General features: G+C 47.1%; 1 protein-coding gene across 1 annotated transcript in view; it reads left to right on the forward strand.

Moving 5' to 3' along the window:
* Positions 1-17,718, forward strand: part of CRB2 (crumbs cell polarity complex component 2) — a 44,490-nt gene that overhangs the window by 20,053 nt on the left and 6,719 nt on the right. The window contains exons 5-12 of the mRNA XM_072631870.1: positions 346-531; positions 1,133-1,246; positions 8,664-9,554; positions 9,923-10,446; positions 11,796-11,961; positions 14,014-14,887; positions 15,573-15,689; positions 17,198-17,324. Of these exons, the coding sequence (XP_072487971.1) occupies positions 346-531; positions 1,133-1,246; positions 8,664-9,554; positions 9,923-10,446; positions 11,796-11,961; positions 14,014-14,887; positions 15,573-15,689; positions 17,198-17,324 (2,999 nt within the window). The remainder of the gene's footprint in view (positions 1-345; positions 532-1,132; positions 1,247-8,663; positions 9,555-9,922; positions 10,447-11,795; positions 11,962-14,013; positions 14,888-15,572; positions 15,690-17,197; positions 17,325-17,718) is intronic.

Here is a 17,718-nt window from a genome sequence, read left to right on the forward strand (position 1 = left end):
TCATGTGCAATTGTTATTCCAAAAACTCAGCATAACCTAGTACAAAGACCTCAGGAGACAGGGCACTTGTGTTAGTGTTGCCTTTCCCACCTCTCTGACTTTGGGTAAGTCACCTTCTGCATAGGTCTTGGTTTCCCATTCTGTTACATTAAGTGGTCTCTAACTTTCTAATTTGGAATTTCATGAACAATGTGCATGTAATCAATCATTCATGTTAGAGCCCATGGACATTTCTGTATGTATAAGGGAACTTTTGTTTGTGTTTATTTGTGGCATGTATGTGCATGTTTGTGTAAATCTATAAGGGTATTGGTAGGTAGATATTCTCTGTGGATATTGCCCTAGGTTACCATGGGGAACACTGTGAGATGGATGAGGATGAGTGTGTGGGGGCCCCCTGCCTCCATGGGGGCCTTTGTTTCCAGAGATCTAATCAGTCACTCTACGGGGGAGCCCAGCCTGTCTTTCCTGGGACCTTCAGCTACAGCTCAGCATCTGGCTTTATGTGCCAGTGTCTTCCTGGATTCACAGGTGAGTGGGACTTGGGAAGCCCAATTTTCCCCACCTGTATCTGGCCCTATTATCTGGAACATCTGACTGAGGACTTCAGAGATAGTAGGCTAGGGAGGAGGGTTTCAGTGGTGGAAAAAGGCTTGAGGCTGGTGTTAGGAGACTAGGTTCTGGTCCAAGCTTGAATGCCTATTGAGCGCTACTGGCTGCAGGCATGCTCTGACCTGTCAGGTATTAGAGAGGCATTGAGCCAGACTGTGTGTGGTACAATGGGAAAAGCATGAATTTGGAGTCAGAAGACATAGGTGCAAATCCAGTTTGCATCAGTTCATATAAATCTTCTCATGCTTTTCTGTATCCTTCATACATGTTGTTTTTTATCGCTGTTTACCAGCTGACTTTGGACACCTCTCAGTGCCACAATTTTCTCACATGTAAATGAAGGGGTTGGACCAGATCCTCTCTAGGATCTCATCCTCTGCTCCTCAGCTTCTCAGCCCTGGTATCCAGTAGCTCATGAGGGAGCTCTCAGTCTAAGGGACCTCATGGGCATTATGGCAGGGAATTGCTTCCTTCTCTGTGTCTGGGGCTGACTGAAGACTCTTAACTGTTCTGCTCACAGGGGACAACTGCTCTGAGGATGTGAATGAATGTGAGTCCCAGCCCTGCCTGAACGGAGGCACCTGTGAAGATCTTCCCAACAGCTTCCAGTGCCACTGCCTGGCAGGGTACACAGGTGCTTGATGGGGGGATGGGAGGAGGGTTCTGGGGTGGGGTGCCCTCCATCTAAGTGGGTGCCATTAGTACCTGGGTCCTAGTGTCTCTGGAGACACTTCTTCTCTGGAGAAGGAGGTGGGCAGTTCAGGAAGAGAGCCCCACCTTGCTCCTAACATCTGAATTCTTTGGCACTGATAGGGGATGTCTGCTGTCCTTTGGTCTCTGGGTATTTATTAACTCAATCCATTCTTTCTTTCTTTCCTTCATTACTTAGTCACTCATTTAGCTCACTCATTTACTTCATTCATTCATTTATCCACTCACTCATAAATCTGAGGGCACTGAGTTATGAGTAATGATTGATAAGCATTTCCTTATTTCTGCCATCATATACTCATTCATTTGCTCATTTATTCACTCTATTCATTCACTGAGTCCATTATCCACTCACTCATCCCTGTCTTCCTTCCCTCTCTGAGCATTTCCCAAGCATCCCCACTATGCCTAACCTTGTAATTGTATGAAGAGAACTGAAGAGCCAGTGCCTGGTTTGGGAGCCTTTAGAACCTAGGAAGTGAATTTAGAGTCATAGGAACTGGGTTCAAATCCTAGTACAGGGCCCTAGGTCACAGACTTGCTGAAGTCCCTCTTGGAACAAGGCAACAGGTCCTCAGGACTTGGTGAGGGGGCAGCTTCACAGAGGAGCTGGGCCTTGAAGATGGGGAGGGCTTGAGCAGGCAGAAGAGGACAAGGGGGAATCCTGGATCCTGGGAAGAGTCAGAAGACATGAGGGAGCACGGGCAGCAAAAAGCCATGTTGGGCTGGACCTGGGTGGCTCTGTGTATCCGAGAGCACAGGCAGACACACACATACACACACACACACACACACACACACACACACACACACACACACACACACACACACACACACACACACACACACACACACACACACACACACCCTGGCCAAGTCACAAAACCTCCCTTAGCCTCCCTTTCTTCATCTGTAACATGGGAATAATAACATCCGCACCACCTCCTTCAGAGTTGTTGCAATGCGTCAGCTTTAATGAAGCACAGAAATGGGAGTTCTAATTGGTGTTGTGGCCCACAGTTGCGCATGCTTGTGCGCATCCTCAGCTACATGTACCTTCCAATGAACACTCCTACCCCTTCCATTGGAATGTTGTCCTCTGCACTCCACCCCCACCCCATACTTCCAGTACAAATTCCTCCCTCTGAACCTAACCTCCTCTCCCTGTCCCAGGCCCTGTACCTAACTGTTTCATTCAGTGATTAGACTGAGGGAAGGCCTTTTTTCCCAGTCCCTGCTACTTCCAGGTCCCTGAAGCCTTTCTGATCTGCTTCAGGAGGTAGCGAATTCACCATCTATGGAGGTATTTATTCAGAGATCAGATAGTGGTATTCAAATAGAAGGATAAGAGGAGGCTGGATTTGGGGTCAAAAGATGAATGTACATAGAATGTCCAAGCTGGAATGTGAACTCAGAAAAATGCAGTTATCAAAATATTTTTAAAAGTTTATAAATCCCAGGTTAATAATATACTTTACCACTGTGCATCTCTGGGCCTCGGTTTCTTCCTCTGTAAAAGGATAGGGTTAGACTAGATTAGAATCTGGGATTGGTGAATTTGTTTTTTAAGAATTATTTTGTATTTTATGCTCCTGTGTATTTTATTTTATACACTTAAAAATATTCTTCTGAGAAGTGGTCATTATGGTTTCACGAGAATTCTAAAGGGGCCTAAGACACAAAAAATGTAAAGAACCCCCGGACTAGAGGATCTCGCCCAAAGTGCCTGTTTCTTTCAACCCTAAATTCTCCCTGTGACCATGTTTGTTCTGGGATCTGACATGCACAGGAAGGAGGTCTTGAGTGGTGGGGACAGGGGAAGAATGGGGGGCAAGGCAACCAGTTTCTCAGGGAATCTGAGTTGAGGGTGCACCTCAGAGGGGATCTGATCCAAGACATATCTGAGGCAAAATCCCCTGGATAACACCCCTGAGAAATGGTCATCCAGCCTCTATCTGAAGATCTTTAGGGAATTACCACTTAAAGAAGTATTCTATTTCAGTTTTGGACTGCTCTGCTTGATAGGAAACCTTTCCTTACATTGAGCTGAAATCTGTCGCTGTCTTTTTTTCACCCCTTGCTTCTAGTTCTGCCTCTGAGGCCAAGCAGAGTCATTCTAGGCCTTCTTCCTCAGGAAAGGCCTTCAGATCCTGGAAGACAGTGACTATGCCACCACCACCCCCTTTCCCCAAGACTTTTCTTCTCTAGGTCAAAGATCCCTAGTTCCTTCATCCGATTCTTAAATGGCTCCCATCATCCTGGCTACCCTCTTCTGGTGTGTTCTGGTCAATAAATGTCTTTTTTTTTTTTAAAGAAGTATTGATATAATTTGCTTTTATATCACTTTCACTTCCCAATATAGCCTGCTCTCATTTCCCTCCCAGAGAACTCTCTCTTAAAAAAAAGAATAAAAAACAGAGCAAATAAATGAAATAGCAGAACACTGACTAAGTTTAACATGATAGATAGCGTTCCATACCCACACTGCCCTCTGAGAAAAGAGAGGGAGGTGAATTCTCACATCTCTTCTTTGGGGCCAAACTTGATCATTAGAACTTCATAGCATTCAGTTCCAACTGTTTTGCTAGATTGATTTCTATTATAGTCATTATGAGTGTGCCCATATATATTTATCTGTTTATTTTTCTAGATTTTATTTCACTATTTACTTCAGTTTGCATTAGTTCATACAAGTCTTCTGATGCTTTTCATTATGCCTTATTACACACTGTTTCTTATGACACAGTAATATTCCATTTCATTCATATAATACAATTTGTTTAGCCATTCCCCAATTGGTGGGCATCTGCTTTGTTTCCATTTCTTTGATACTAAAAAAAAGTGCCGCTATAAATATTTTGAGGTATATAGGATTTTTCTTTTTTTTTTTTTCATCATGCTTGATGTCCTTTCCCATGTTAATTGTCTCTTAACCTGCTCTGGGAGGTGTCAGGGGTATTCTCCACGTCTCCCAGAGAGTAGTGATTGAGGCAGGTGGGAGAAGAGGGGGAGTACTTTGAAAGGTGGAGTTTTCCAGGGTAAGAGGATGAGATCGTAATAAGGTCGGGGATCTAATGAGATTATGAGAACCCATCTTGGGAGCTGTGTGCCACCTGCTTCCTCCACTTGTCCTCAGTTTCTTACCAGGTCTTGGCAGTCATAGGCAGAGGCGCTCTCTCTCTCTCTCTCTCTCTCTCTTTGTTTCTGTCTCTTTTTCCCTCTGTGTATCTGAATCTCTTATTCTCTCTGGTTCTCTCTTTGTCTTTGTCTCTCTCTGCTACTCTTACATCAGGGGATAGTGGGTATGGGCCCCAGGGAGTCTTGTGGTGGGGATGTGGAGAAATGTGGCAGGGATGTGGAGAAGTTCCATTTCCTGGTCTCACCTGGGGTAGACCTGGCTTCTGGCTGAGGCTCAAGGGCGTGAGGCTAGGGCAGCCTCAGTTCAAATCCCAGCACATCTACTTGCTACCTTTATGAGCTTGGAGAAGGCACTGCTCCCCTTTGTACCTATTTTCCTTATCTGTAAGGTCTTAGGAGACATGGTTTCTTGTCCCTCTAATTAACAGTGTGACTTTTGATGTCTATTTAACGATCAACATCTCTGGATCTTAGTTTATTCATCAGTAAAATAAAGGGATTGGATAAGATAGTTAGAGGACTTTCAGCTCTTAAACCTGTTTCTGTGACTTACTAGTTGTATGACCCTGAAAAAGTCATATCTTCTTTCTGAGTCTCAGTCTGTTTCTCTGTAAAATGGGGATCAACAATCTAGAGGTGAAGGAACCTCAGCAGTTATCTGGTCCAATCCCATTTTACAGATGAGGAAACAGGCCCAGGGAGGAAGGTGACTGTCCCAGGGTCACTCAGGTAATAAACATCAGATATGGAATTTGGATGCAGTTCTATAGTAACTGTATTTTCTACCTCACAGGATAATTTGTGAAGACAGTGGTTTGCAAATCTTAAAGCTTTATGGATGTAGAAGTAGTTGATATTAATCTGGGGTCTGGAACATATGCATACATATATACACACACATGGAGACAGAGAGGGAGAGGGAGAGAGAGACAGAGAGACAGAGAGACACAGAGAGAGAGACTAGAAAGATAGATAATAGATATAGATACATAGATAACTCTATTTCACAATAATTGGTATTTTATTATATATATTTAAAAACATTTTTCTAAGAAGAAGTTCGTAGGCCTCACTAAAATGTCACAAGCTTCCCACTTTGCATGGCTCGAGGGGCAGGGGTTGGGCTCTGCTCCTACTCTAGAGATGGGCACAGTGAAAGGGTCTCCAATTGCTTTTCTATGTTGCTCACTGCCCCTTGCCTCGGTCCCCCTTCAGCTGGGGCTGGGCAGATCTCATGTGGAGGTGGGAGGAAGGAGGAGGGAGGGAGGAAGGAAGATCTAAACTGAACATTCCCATGTCTGTCAATGCTGATGGGAGCCAGCTGGGGTGGAGATGGGAGGGATGGGGCGGGTCAAGGGGAGCTGGATTAGCCTTCTCTCCAGCTCAGCTCCTGTTGAGCAGTTGCCCTGGCCTTTAGCTCCCTTGACTTGGCTGGACCCGCAGCCCAATGCCCTATCAAGGCAGTCACCTCATCCTCCTGGCCCCCATGTCTGCAAAGGGGGTGAGATGACATCCTTGCTCCTGGGGGCTGTCCTGGGGAGCCTACTGCTCCTGGCAGGTATGAATGGGAATGAGCTAGTGGAGCAGGGTGGGAGGGCGGAAGAAGGGCACTGAGCTTTGTATAAACCAGACTGAGGATGGGAGAGGAGGGAAGAGCCCCTTTGTTACTCCTGGGTATCACACCATGGAAAGAGGCATTGGGGTTCTTATATTTGGTGTCCACGGGCAGAGCCAGGAGCAGTGAATGGGGTAAAGAGGGAGGTGGAGAGAGGGAGGCAAAATTTAGCTCTATGCAAGAAAGAACTTTCCAACAACCAGAACTATGCTCTCAAGTAGACTGATCTGCCTGAGGGATAGTGGTTTCTCCATTACTGAGGTCTTCAGGCAGAGGCTGAATGAGCTGGGAGATGATGGAGGGGGACTGAAAGGAGGCAGTCTGGTGCAGAGGGAGGCATGTATGGTCAGGAGTCAAAATGGGGGGGTCCACATTCCAGCTCAGCTACTTACTGGTTGCGCTCTCAGTCTGCTCATCTATAAAATGGACATCAGTTTACTTCTACTTCTTCTTTCCCAGGGTGGTTGTGAGGAAAGGGCTCTGTAAGCTTTAAAGTGATACAGGAAATGACAATAGAAAATAGTTGGCGCAGTGGATGGAATGCTAGACCTGGAGTCAGGAAGACTCATTTACGCGAGTTCAAATCTGCCCTCAGTCACTGCTTGGCTGTGTGACTCTGGGCAAGTCACTTAACCCTATTTGCCTCAGTTTCCTTATCTGTAAAATGAGCTGCAGAAAACCCCAAATGGGGTCACAAAGAGTCAGACGCAACTGAAACAACTGAACAAAAACTAAATAAAAGCAATTCCAGTCACTACCCATCTGACTTTAGGTGGGTCATTCCCCTCTCAGGGCCTCAGTTCTTCATCTGTGAAATGAAGGGCATGGACTAGATGATCTTTAAGGTCCCCTTCAGCTCTAAAAGTACCCTTTCCTGTGATCTGTGTTCAGGTTTGGTTTGGACTTGGTGCGAGTTGGGCAGAGCCGTGGTGTTGTGTGAGCAGCACAGCAGCCCAGCCCAGCCCCCTACCAGGGCTCTGAACCCCTCAAGAGTGGTGAGACCCCACTCAGGCTCCTGACTTTGGATGTCAGGGGTAGGGGCAGGAGGGTTTTTAATGGCGGCTTAGGCTGGGCACCTAACAGACTTGTTCTGTTTATCTCAAGGGGGCAGAGGAAGGAACAACATGTGTAGGGAACTGGAGTCAGAAATTTGGGTTCAAATTTAGGCTCGGTCACTTTTTTCTTTTGTTTAGCATTTTATTTTCCCCCAATCTGCCACTTAATTCTGTGACTTTGGATAAGTTACTTCTCTCTGGGCTCCAGTTTCCTCATTTGTAAAGTGCAGGGGAGGGGCAGGCATCTACCTTATTAATTAGACTGAGCTCTAACAAGCAGGGAATGTGTTTTATATTTCTTTATATCCTCAGTGTTTAACGAAGTATCTGGCATACAGTAGGCATCTAATAAATGTTTATTGGCTGACTTAACTCTAATAGCTTTTATAATTCTAAAAACAGGGACAGGGATAAGAATTGGACTTGTGATTCCACTGACATAGGGAATTCCCAGGTGAGGAAACACCCTCTGCCAGGTACAGTTTGGCTAATGCCTTCTAAGAGTCAATGCACAATGTAAGAGCCCAGGGTCACACAGCCTCTACGTATCTTCAGTGGGAACTGAACTTCTTGGGTCTTTCTCTTTATCCACTTTGCCATGAAACATCATCAAAAACATTTCAGATTAAGTTACAAGGAGGTAGATTTTGCCTGATATGCATCAACAGGATGGTGTCCTGGATAAGGGAGCTAGCCCGGAGTTAAGACCTAGGTTCAAGTTCCACCTGTCACACTTAACCTCCTAGTGCCCCTGGACAGCTCTCTAGACCTCTAAGTTATGGAGGACATACTGATCTGCTTTAGTGAAGAAAGTTTCCACACTGGCTGTTGCCTATGATAACAATGAAATGATAAGTCTGGTGAAAAAAGGAATGACTTCCTAATAATTAGTGCTGATTGGCACTCCCTTGGTGGCTAATGAATGGTATAGGGGCAAAAGAACTCAACTTTGGGTGAGAAGAAACCTGGGTTTGGATCTAGCTCTGTGACTGCAGCTAAGTCACTTAGTCTCTCCAACGCTCAGTTTTCTCCTCTATAAAATGGGGATAATAATGCCTACGTTTCCTACCTCATCAAGCTGCGAGGTGCTTTGTAAACCTTCAAATATTATATGGATGAAGATTATTTCTATTATTAGATAAATTTTAATTTTTAACCACCTAGAGATAATTAGAACAAGTCTATTGGTTCCTCAGCCCAAGCTACCACTAAAATAGACATTTTTAAAAATAAATTTTAAATTAAAAACAAAAAATTGTTATTTTTATTATTCAAGCCGACAATATCTGACTACCTTAGTGATGTTGTGGAGAGTATGGTAACATGAGAATTGGACTTGTTTCAGTTTTTAAAATTTGTATCCCCAGTTTCTGGGATATAGGATGTATTTAACAAATGTTGGTTGATTGATTGATTGGAGTTGATTACTTCACTGGGTGGAAGGTTGGAGTTATAGATGGCTCAGATGCTTCCAGGGGGCTTTTTCTGGAGTTCCATGTCTGTGGGCTGACACACACACTCTCTCTCTACAGGTGTATTGTGCACGGTCAATGTTGATGACTGTGCGTCTGAGCCCTGTTTCCATGGTGCGCCCTGTGAAGATGGTGTAAATGACTATGTGTGCCACTGTCCCCCAACCTGGGGTGGGAAGGACTGCTCTGTCCTGCTCACTGGATGTGAAGGTCATGGCTGCCAACATGGGGCCCAGTGCATGCCCATCTACAAGGCAGGGGCCCATAGCTATACCTGTCACTGTCTGCCAGGTTTTCATGGACCCATGTGCTCCCAATCTACTACCTTTTCCCTGGCAATTGGTGGCTCCTTGCTTGTGGCACTGCCTATGGGTGATGGGTCTGGGCAGCCAGCTATGTCACTGCGGTTTCGAACTACACTACCCAATGGACTCTTGTTCTCCCGAGGAGACACTGCTGAAAGTCTCACCCTGGAGCTGTCTCAGGGCACCCTGTGGGCCACACTGAGGAGTCAGGGCACTGAGCTCCCCTTGAGCCTCAGCACCCCATCCTTGAGTGATGGGCATTGGCACCAGGCTGAAGTAATCCTCCTCCACTCGGCCTTGGAGCTGAGGCTGTGGCATGAGGCTTGTGGGAATGGGCCCTGCCTGAAGAGCCATCCCCTGGTAGAAGAAGTAGCCTTTGACTCTCCAGCCTTCCTAACTCTCCATGTGGGTGGTGGGGCTGGGACCATCCCGAGCTTTGTGGGCTGCCTGGAGGACGTGAGTATGGATGGGCATATGCTAGTGCCCCAGGATCTTGCTGATGGCCGGCCTGGAGTACAGCTAGGCTGTGAGCATACTGATTGGTGTAGCTCAGGGCCTTGTGACCATGGGGGATCCTGTGTTGACCTCTGGACAACCTTCCACTGTGACTGCCCTAGGCCTTATGAAGGTCCCACATGTTCTCAGGGTGAGTTCCAAAGTTGGCGGGGGTAAGCAACTGTAGACTAGTTTTAGAAGCCCTTGGTCTGTGGGAAAGATATAGCCCCTACTCTCAAGGAATACTGGGTTTAAGGGGTTCCTTGAGTCCAGAGGCCATATCTTCCCACCTCAGACAGAGGATCCCTGAGGCCAGGGGCTACCTCCCTCCCTATCTCTCTTGGTCCCCAGGATGTTAGTATTGTCCCAAGGGAGGGCAGTTTCTTTACTTCAAATCTCAAGGGTGGAGACTATCTCTATGAATCCCAAGGCTAGGCCCCACTCCCTTTTGGGGTATCCTTCCCCAGGTTGACCATTCCAGCTTGCTGACGCTTCCTCTGCTGTCTCCTTTCTCTGCAGAGCCACCAGCATGGACCTTCGGCCTGGGGGGCTCCTACAGCATGGCCTCCTTCCTGCTTAGAGATGCACCAAGCCCCAACCTCACTGTATCTTTTGTTCTGCGTACTCGTGAGGCTTCGGGCCTCCTACTGCAGATGACCAATGGCTCACTACCCACCTATACAGTATTCTTGGCTGGAGGGGAGGTCCATGTGGAGACAGCTTATACTTCAATGGTGACCCTTCCTGGACGCGTGGATGATGGACATAGGCACCTGGTGACCTTCAGCTTAGGCTCTGGTCAGCTTCAAGGGCCCCCTCTGGGCCCTAGCTATGAAGTCCATGTAGGCGGTGTGGCCCCACCAGCCTCAGCTGAGCCCTGGGGCATCAACTTTAAAGGTTGTCTGCAGGATATCCGTCTTAACAGCCTCCGCCTGGACTTCCTCCCTCTCCTTCATCCTGGCAACTGGACCAGTTCTGGGGAAGTGTATGCAGGGCAGGTCAGCAACCTTACTTTGGGCTGTGTCTCAGAAGATACTTGCAGGGTGAGTGAGCAAGATGGTTGGTGTGTGTGTGTGTGTGGGGGGATGTGGGTGTGTGGGTGTGTGTGTGCGCGTGTACGTGCGCGCACATGCACATGTATACATTCTGGGGAGAGTGAACCACTTAGTAGGGTTCTTTGGCTTTGGTACACAGAATATCAGAGCTGGAAGAGACATTAGAACTCAGACATCAGAACATGGAATATCAAATGTCAGAGCTAGAAGAGCCGGGATGTTAGAACAAAGAACACGGAATGTCAGAGCTGGGAGGAATCTGAGAAAAAACAATGTTAGAACTGGAAAGGATCTTAGAGACTATTAGTCTACACCCTATTTTTTATAGATGAGGAAACTGAGGTCTAGGGAAATGAATTTGTTCAAAGTGCAGATGGCAAGTCTACACCGCCATTCTTATCAGACTCATCTTCATCAACCTGGCTTGGCTTGGTAGAAAGGTGTGGGTGTGTCTTCACAGACTCCTAGTCTAAGAAAGACCGACTAAGCCAGAGAGTCCAGGCTCAGTGTCAGAGACTGAGAACACCCAGGCCTGGACTCTTTCCTGGTCTTCTCACTCTGTTAGGACTCATGGGTGGAGTTAGCCCAACCTTTTGCTCTATCTCTGCTTGGGGGCGGGGTGGGGTGGGGGTAGGGGTGACTGCTTTTGCTGATCCCACCAAACAGAGGACATCTTCCTTCAGCTGAGCATTCTTTGAGCTGAAAGGCACCCTGGACAACAAACAGGTAGGGTGATGAAGTGGAAAGAATGCTGACTTTGGTGTATGGAGCCCTGGGTTTGCCTCTTAGCCCTCTGACTGGCTCTTTGACTTTGGGCAAGTCACAACCCTCATTGAGCCCAAGCTTCTTCATCTATTAAATAGAGATATATTTTCATGACCTGCCTCAAAACGTTGCTGTGTGGAGAGTGTTTTGTAAATATTTTAAGGACAATAGAATCGTGGGCTGCTATTTATTGTCTAGGCAGGAATCTATCTCAACAACCTCTCTGACAAGATCCAAGTTTGTCTAAAGTTAATGTCTAGTTCTAGCATTCATTCTGTAAACAGGTTATTCCTCTGCACCCAGAGACCTCCCAACTCTGCGGAGTGGGGATTCCCTGGTCCTCGGTCAGTGACCCAACCCTAAGCTTCCTGTTCAGGGCCTGAGGAGGTACTTCTCAGACGTAGTAACAAATGCATTAGCTGGAGGACTACCCCTTCTTTGGGTCTCTGTTTCCTCCTCTATGCAATGGGGCTGAAAACCCTTGCATCCCTTCCCGGGTGGGTGTGACAAAGGTGCTGTGCACACCTTTGGGCTCCACAGAAATGGGAGCAGCTACTCTGTTTGTCTTACAGCTTGAACCCTGTCACCATGGAGGGACGTGTACTGTGACCTGGAATGATTTCATCTGCAGCTGCCCCTCCAACTTTACGGGGCCCACGTGTGCTAAGCGCTTATGGTGTCAGGACCAACCTTGTCCTCCTCCTACTACCTGTGCTGAGGTCCCTGATGGCTACATCTGTGAGTAGAGACAACCATTTGTCCCATCCTTTCATCTCTAGGAATGTCCTAAAGTCTACACTTGATTCATTCATTCATTCATTCCTTCATTCCTTCTATTCAACAAACAAATTAAAAACCCCCACTATAGGCAGAGCTCTATCTTCAACACGAGGGGGTGGGGAGAGAGACAAAGGATAGCATAGTTCCTAACCTTATGGAGTTTCAAGTCTAATCAGGGGATACAACATAAACACAGAATATAATATTTAATATTATATCATCCAAAGATTTGTTAAGTACCTACTATGTCTCCGGCACTATGCTAAACCTTGGGGATTCAAAGACAAAAAACAAGTCTCTGCCCTCAAGGAGTTTATGTTCTAATGGGTAAAACAATATGTACCTCTACAAGACTGAATGAGATCGCATGCACTTAAGGTGTTTTGAAAACCTTAACACCCTAAAAAATGCTAGATATGATAATAATAGTAATTACCATTCTTATTATTGTAAATACAAACTCAATACAAGGTGATTTGGGGAGGGCAATTGTAGCTGAAAGGACAGGTAGGCAGCACAGCAGATAAAGCACCAGGGCTGGAGTCAGGAAGACTTATCTTCAAATGCCTCAGACACTTACTAGCTGTGTGACCCTGGGCAAGTCACATAATCCTGTTTGTCTCAGTTTCTGCATCTGTAAAATGAGCTGGAGAAGGAAATGGGAAACTACTCCAATATCTTTGCTAAAACCCCAAATGGGGTCATGGAGAATCAGACATGACTGAAAACAGCTGAAAAACAAAAATAGAAGCTGAGGGGATCAGAAAAAGCGTCTTCTGGAAGGTGCCCATGAGCTGAATCTTGAAGGAAACAAGGCATGCTAAAAGAAGGGGATGAGAGAGCATGGAATTGCAGGGATGTAGTGTCATGGATGAGAAGTAGCAAGAGGCCCGTGGAGTGTGGGAAGGGGAGTCATGTCTGAGAAGGTGGGAAAACAGGCTGCTGCCACATTGAGAGGACTTTGAAAGACACATGGGAGTTCTCATTGACCCTAGTGATGAAGGCAGCAGAGAGGGGCAAAGGGCTGTGGGACATCTGAGGAGTGAGGTCCACCTTGAGGGGGATAAGAAAGACTTCATGGAGGAAGTAGTGTTCAGGCTCAATTTGGAAGCATGGTTAGGAATTCAAGTGGCAAAGAGCAGGAGGGGAGGGCCTGCTAAGTATTGGGAACAGTATAAGCAAAGGCATGGATTATGAGAACAGAATGTGTATTTGAGGGTGAGCAGGAGTCAGGCAATTAATCAACATTTATTAAGCACCTGCAGTGTATAGGTGCTGTGCTAAGTGCTGGAAATACAAAAATACAAAGAAAGGTAAAAGACAGTCCCTGTTTGACTAGAGCGCAGAGTCTAGAAAACAGTAATATGAATTAACCTTAGAAAAGCAGAGTGGTAATGGATTGTAGAAGGCCTTAAATGTCAGGTCAAGGAGTCTGGAATGCCCATCTCCTCCTACCTTTCTCTGGAACAACAGCTTAGACTCCATGTCCCCTAGGGGCAGCCCCAAGGATTAGCCCTCTAGGAATGTCCTGAACTCTCTGGACCCTCTTCTCCTCAGGAACAGCCTGTTCTCCATATCTTCTAAAGGATCCCATACTGACTGGGGAGATTCCGGGGCCATGCACATGCCTGGGCATAGTTTGGGTACCACAATCCCAAGGATGATCTTGACCTTACAATTCCTAAGGCACTCTAGGTCAAACATGTTCACAGTCCCAAGAGAGTGACTGGGCCCCTCATGCCCTCTTTTTTGGCATAGCCCAATAGGTCAAATATTACTCAAAGGTATCCTTAGTCTACACATCCAGAAGGCTATGGATTTCTTAGGTCTTCCTTTCCTCACAAGGGAATGTCTGAGTCCCATTCACTCTAAGGATGACCCATTCTCCACTTTCAGCTGGTTGTCCCAGCTGGACACAACCCCTGGCTGTCTGAGAACAAGTAGGGAACTGACCCTAGCTCTGGCCCCCAGGCTCACCCTTGCTCACAGAGCTCTGTGCCTATCCCCTAGGTCTGGCCAATGCTACATTCCAAGATCAGCCACCTGCCGTGTTCATCAGCTACAATGTGTCAGCCAAACGGGAGTTTGCAGCTCTCTCCTTGTCTTTCCGTACCCGGGACCCTGAGGCTGTCCTGCTGCGGGCAGCTGGGGAGGGGGCCTCCCTGTGGGTGGCCATCCGCAATGGCTCCTTATCCATGTCCATCCAGAGTGGGAACAGCATTGAGGGGGCCAATTTCAGAGGTGTGGTGCCTGTTTCTGATGGAGGCTGGCACCTGGTCACCCTGACCATGGAGGAGCCAGCAGCTTCTGTCTCTCGCTGGTTGCTACAGCTGGATGGGGCCAGGAACATGACCCTTTGGGGACAGGCAGGGAGCCTGGACTTCCTCCGCAACCATGCACAGGTTGTTTTGGCAGAAAACTTCACTGGTTGCCTAGGCCGTGTGACTATTGGAGGCCTTGATCTGCCCTTCACCCGCCTCACTGTGCCTCTACCCCAGCCAGAGCAGTTCCTTCTGGACAGTGGAGACGACATCGATCTGGGCTGCCATGGTGGCCCTGTGTGTTCAGTGGAACCCTGTCTCCATGGGGGCACTTGTCAGGACCTCTTCAATGCCTTTAGCTGTGCCTGCAAGGCTGGCTGGGATGGCCCTCTGTGTGAGGTGGATGTGGATGAGTGCAGCTCTGCTCCTTGTGTCCATGGCCACTGTGGGAACCTGCCGGGCAGCTACCAGTGCCACTGCACCCCAGGCTACACGGGGAGGGACTGCGAGACCAATGTGAATGACTGCTTCCAGCACACATGCCTGCATGGGGCCACCTGTGTGGACGGGGTCCTGGGCTACTCCTGCCAGTGCCCTCCTGAGTTCAGTGGCCCCCTATGCCAGTAGGTACCTGGGCTGGGAGGCTCAGGACATGGTGCCTGGAGTCTAGTGCTCAGCCATAGTCTTGCTTCCGGTTCTCCTGTTTTCTAGATGCGTGGCCTTGGGCAAGAGGCTTCAATCTCTTGTCTCAGTTTGCTCCTCTGTAAAGCAAGGGGGTTGCACTAGCTGATGTCTAAGGCCCCTTCCAACTTTGATATTCTGTGCTCTCTGCTTTAACATTGTGTTCTAGGAGCCCTTACATCTGGGACCTTATCTCCTCTTTGTTCTAATGTTCTATGTTCTAGGGTCCCTTCTAGTTGTAACATGCTGTCTTCTTTCTTCTAACGTTCTATGTTCTAGAGTTCTCTTTTCTAACAGCCTGTGTTCTCTCTTCTAACATTCTGTGGTAACATCCCTTTCAGTTTGACCATCCTGCCTTCTCTTTGCTACTATGTTCTAGCATTCCTTACCACTATGACATTCTGTTGTTTCTCCTCCAACATTTTGTGTTCTAGGATTCCTTTCAGCTCTAACATCTTGTCTTCTATATTCTAACATTCCATGTTCTGGGGCCTCTTCCCACTCCAACATTCTGTTCTAGGTACTAGAATCCCTTCCAATTGACTTTTTATCTTCTCTAGTCTATCATTTTATGTTCTAAAATGCCTTCCAAAGCTTACGTTCTTTGATGTCATGCTTATGTTCTAGGTGGTCCTTCCCACCAGATGAATGTGGCCACAATTTCACTTGCCTGAATGGAGGCCGCTGCTCTGATGGGCCCTGGGGAGCCAACTGTACCTGCCCAATGGGCTACACAGGCCTGAGGTGGGAGAACTAAAGGGGAAGCCTGGGTACCAGTGCTGCTAGTATCTGATGATAAAGTAAGGGAATATATATTTCAGTGTCCCAACTCAGGAGGAGAAGAATCTGAGCTGAGGTCTACTCGCTGAAGGAGAAAGGGACCCTGTTCTGTATGAGCCTCTGAAATGCTTACAAACAAAACTTGCCTTGCTCAGTCAGGGCAAGTTGTCACCTCTGAAGTGTAACTGGAGGGACCATGAGATCAGAGGATTATGGGATTTAGAACTGTAAGGAGCATTAGCAGTCATTTGGCCTAGCACTATGGCCTGGAGAGGGGACAGGGCTTGGCCAGTTACTAAGGCAGTAAGTTCCCTGCCTCCAAACCCAGTAATTTCCCCACTAGACCTACCCCACTCTGAAGCACATCCCCAATTAGCCTGTCCCAGTGTGGACATGCTGCCACTGGCTCCTCCTTCCTTTGGACTAAGAGTACTCTGTTTCCAAGATCCGTGGAGAATGAATGTTAAAATATTAGCATTGGTCATCTAGCAGGGTCCTGAGACAACAGCAGAAACTGGGGATGGGGAAAAGCTGTTTGTTTGGTTTTTTGTCAGAGGGATAAAGGAGTTTGGTTGTGTTAGTGGAGCTGTCAGTTAATATATTCATACAGAGTGAAGAGAAAAAATGAAGATATAAACATTAGATTCACACGTCCACAAATGAGTCCTCAGGCATATCTACGTAGATGGGAAAATTTCATCAAATAGTGGTAGAAATCCACTGGTCAAAGCCCTATCTAAATGGTGCTGCTGAAAACGCCAGCAGGCCTGGGTTCGAGTTCTGTGGGACCTCAGCCAGGCCATTTCATTTCTCTGTAAAATGAGAGGGTTGGATTAATGACCTGTAAAGTACCTTCCAGCTCTAAGTCTATGATCTTGTGACATCTTCTCAGTCTGAGACTTGACACTAACTTGGTGTGTGACCTTGGACAGGTCATTTTTCATCACATCCCTTATCTGTCAAATGAGTAGTTCATGATCTCTAATGTCCTCTTCAGATTTCAAATATGAAATTCACTCCTTATGGTTTTGGTACTTTCCTTTCCAAAGCCAGGAGGGTCATGCAAGAGCCATGGGTTTGAGATGCTGATTGTTCCCTCTTTCTTGGTGAAAGGTCCTTTTAGAAACATGAGATTAAATAGTCTTAGGGTAAGAAGTGACCTTAGGATCCATAATGTAAGAGTTGGAAGGGACTTTAGACTATTAGAGCACAGAATGTTAGCACAGGAAGGGCACTTAGCTTATTGGAAATATAACTCCTTTTCTAACATCCTTGACAATCAGTCATCCAAAGTTTGCCTGAACATTTTCAGGGATGGGGAGTTCACTTTCCCTCAAAGTCCACTTAGGATAGCTCTGTCTGCTAGGGGGTCTTCTGGAAGGAGGAAAGGTGGCAGGGCATTGGGGTTGGATTTGACTTTAGTCCTGAGGTATAGAGTACTTTGTTAGCCCTTGCTTTCTTCCTCATTCCAGGTGTCAAATTCGAGTTCCTGAGTGTGAACCCAACCCTTGCCAGAATGGTGGCACCTGCCAAGCATCTGGGAGTGAGGTTGAATGTATCTGCAGTAGCAGTTTTGGGGGCCGGCGTTGTGATGTGGCTGTGAGTTGGGGGCCCTGGTTTCTAAACCTTAAGAGGGTGAGAGGGATTTGGCATAATTTTGATGAGAGCTGTGGGAGTGGGAGTGGGAATGTTCAGAGAAGTTAATATATTGGCTTGGCAGCAATCTGGTTTTTCTGGATGTTCACTGTGGAAGGAGGGGAGGGAATTGGCCAATAGTCCCAGCTGCCGGCACTACAATCTTTGGAGGGACCAGGACTTTGTCTGAACCCAAGCAAAGGGGAGGAGAACACTCAGGATCATAGGGGAGGGGGTCCAGCGGAGATGGAGGAGGGCATGAGCCTGAATTTGGGAAAGGGAGAGGGCAGAGGAATAACAGGAAAATACCCTGGACATCTAGGAGAAGGGGTTTCCTCTTCTGGGTCTTCAAATAACT

Source organism: Notamacropus eugenii, chromosome 1, assembly GCF_028372415.1.
Source record: "Notamacropus eugenii isolate mMacEug1 chromosome 1, mMacEug1.pri_v2, whole genome shotgun sequence".
NCBI classification, from domain to species: Eukaryota; Metazoa; Chordata; class Mammalia; order Diprotodontia; family Macropodidae; genus Notamacropus; species Notamacropus eugenii.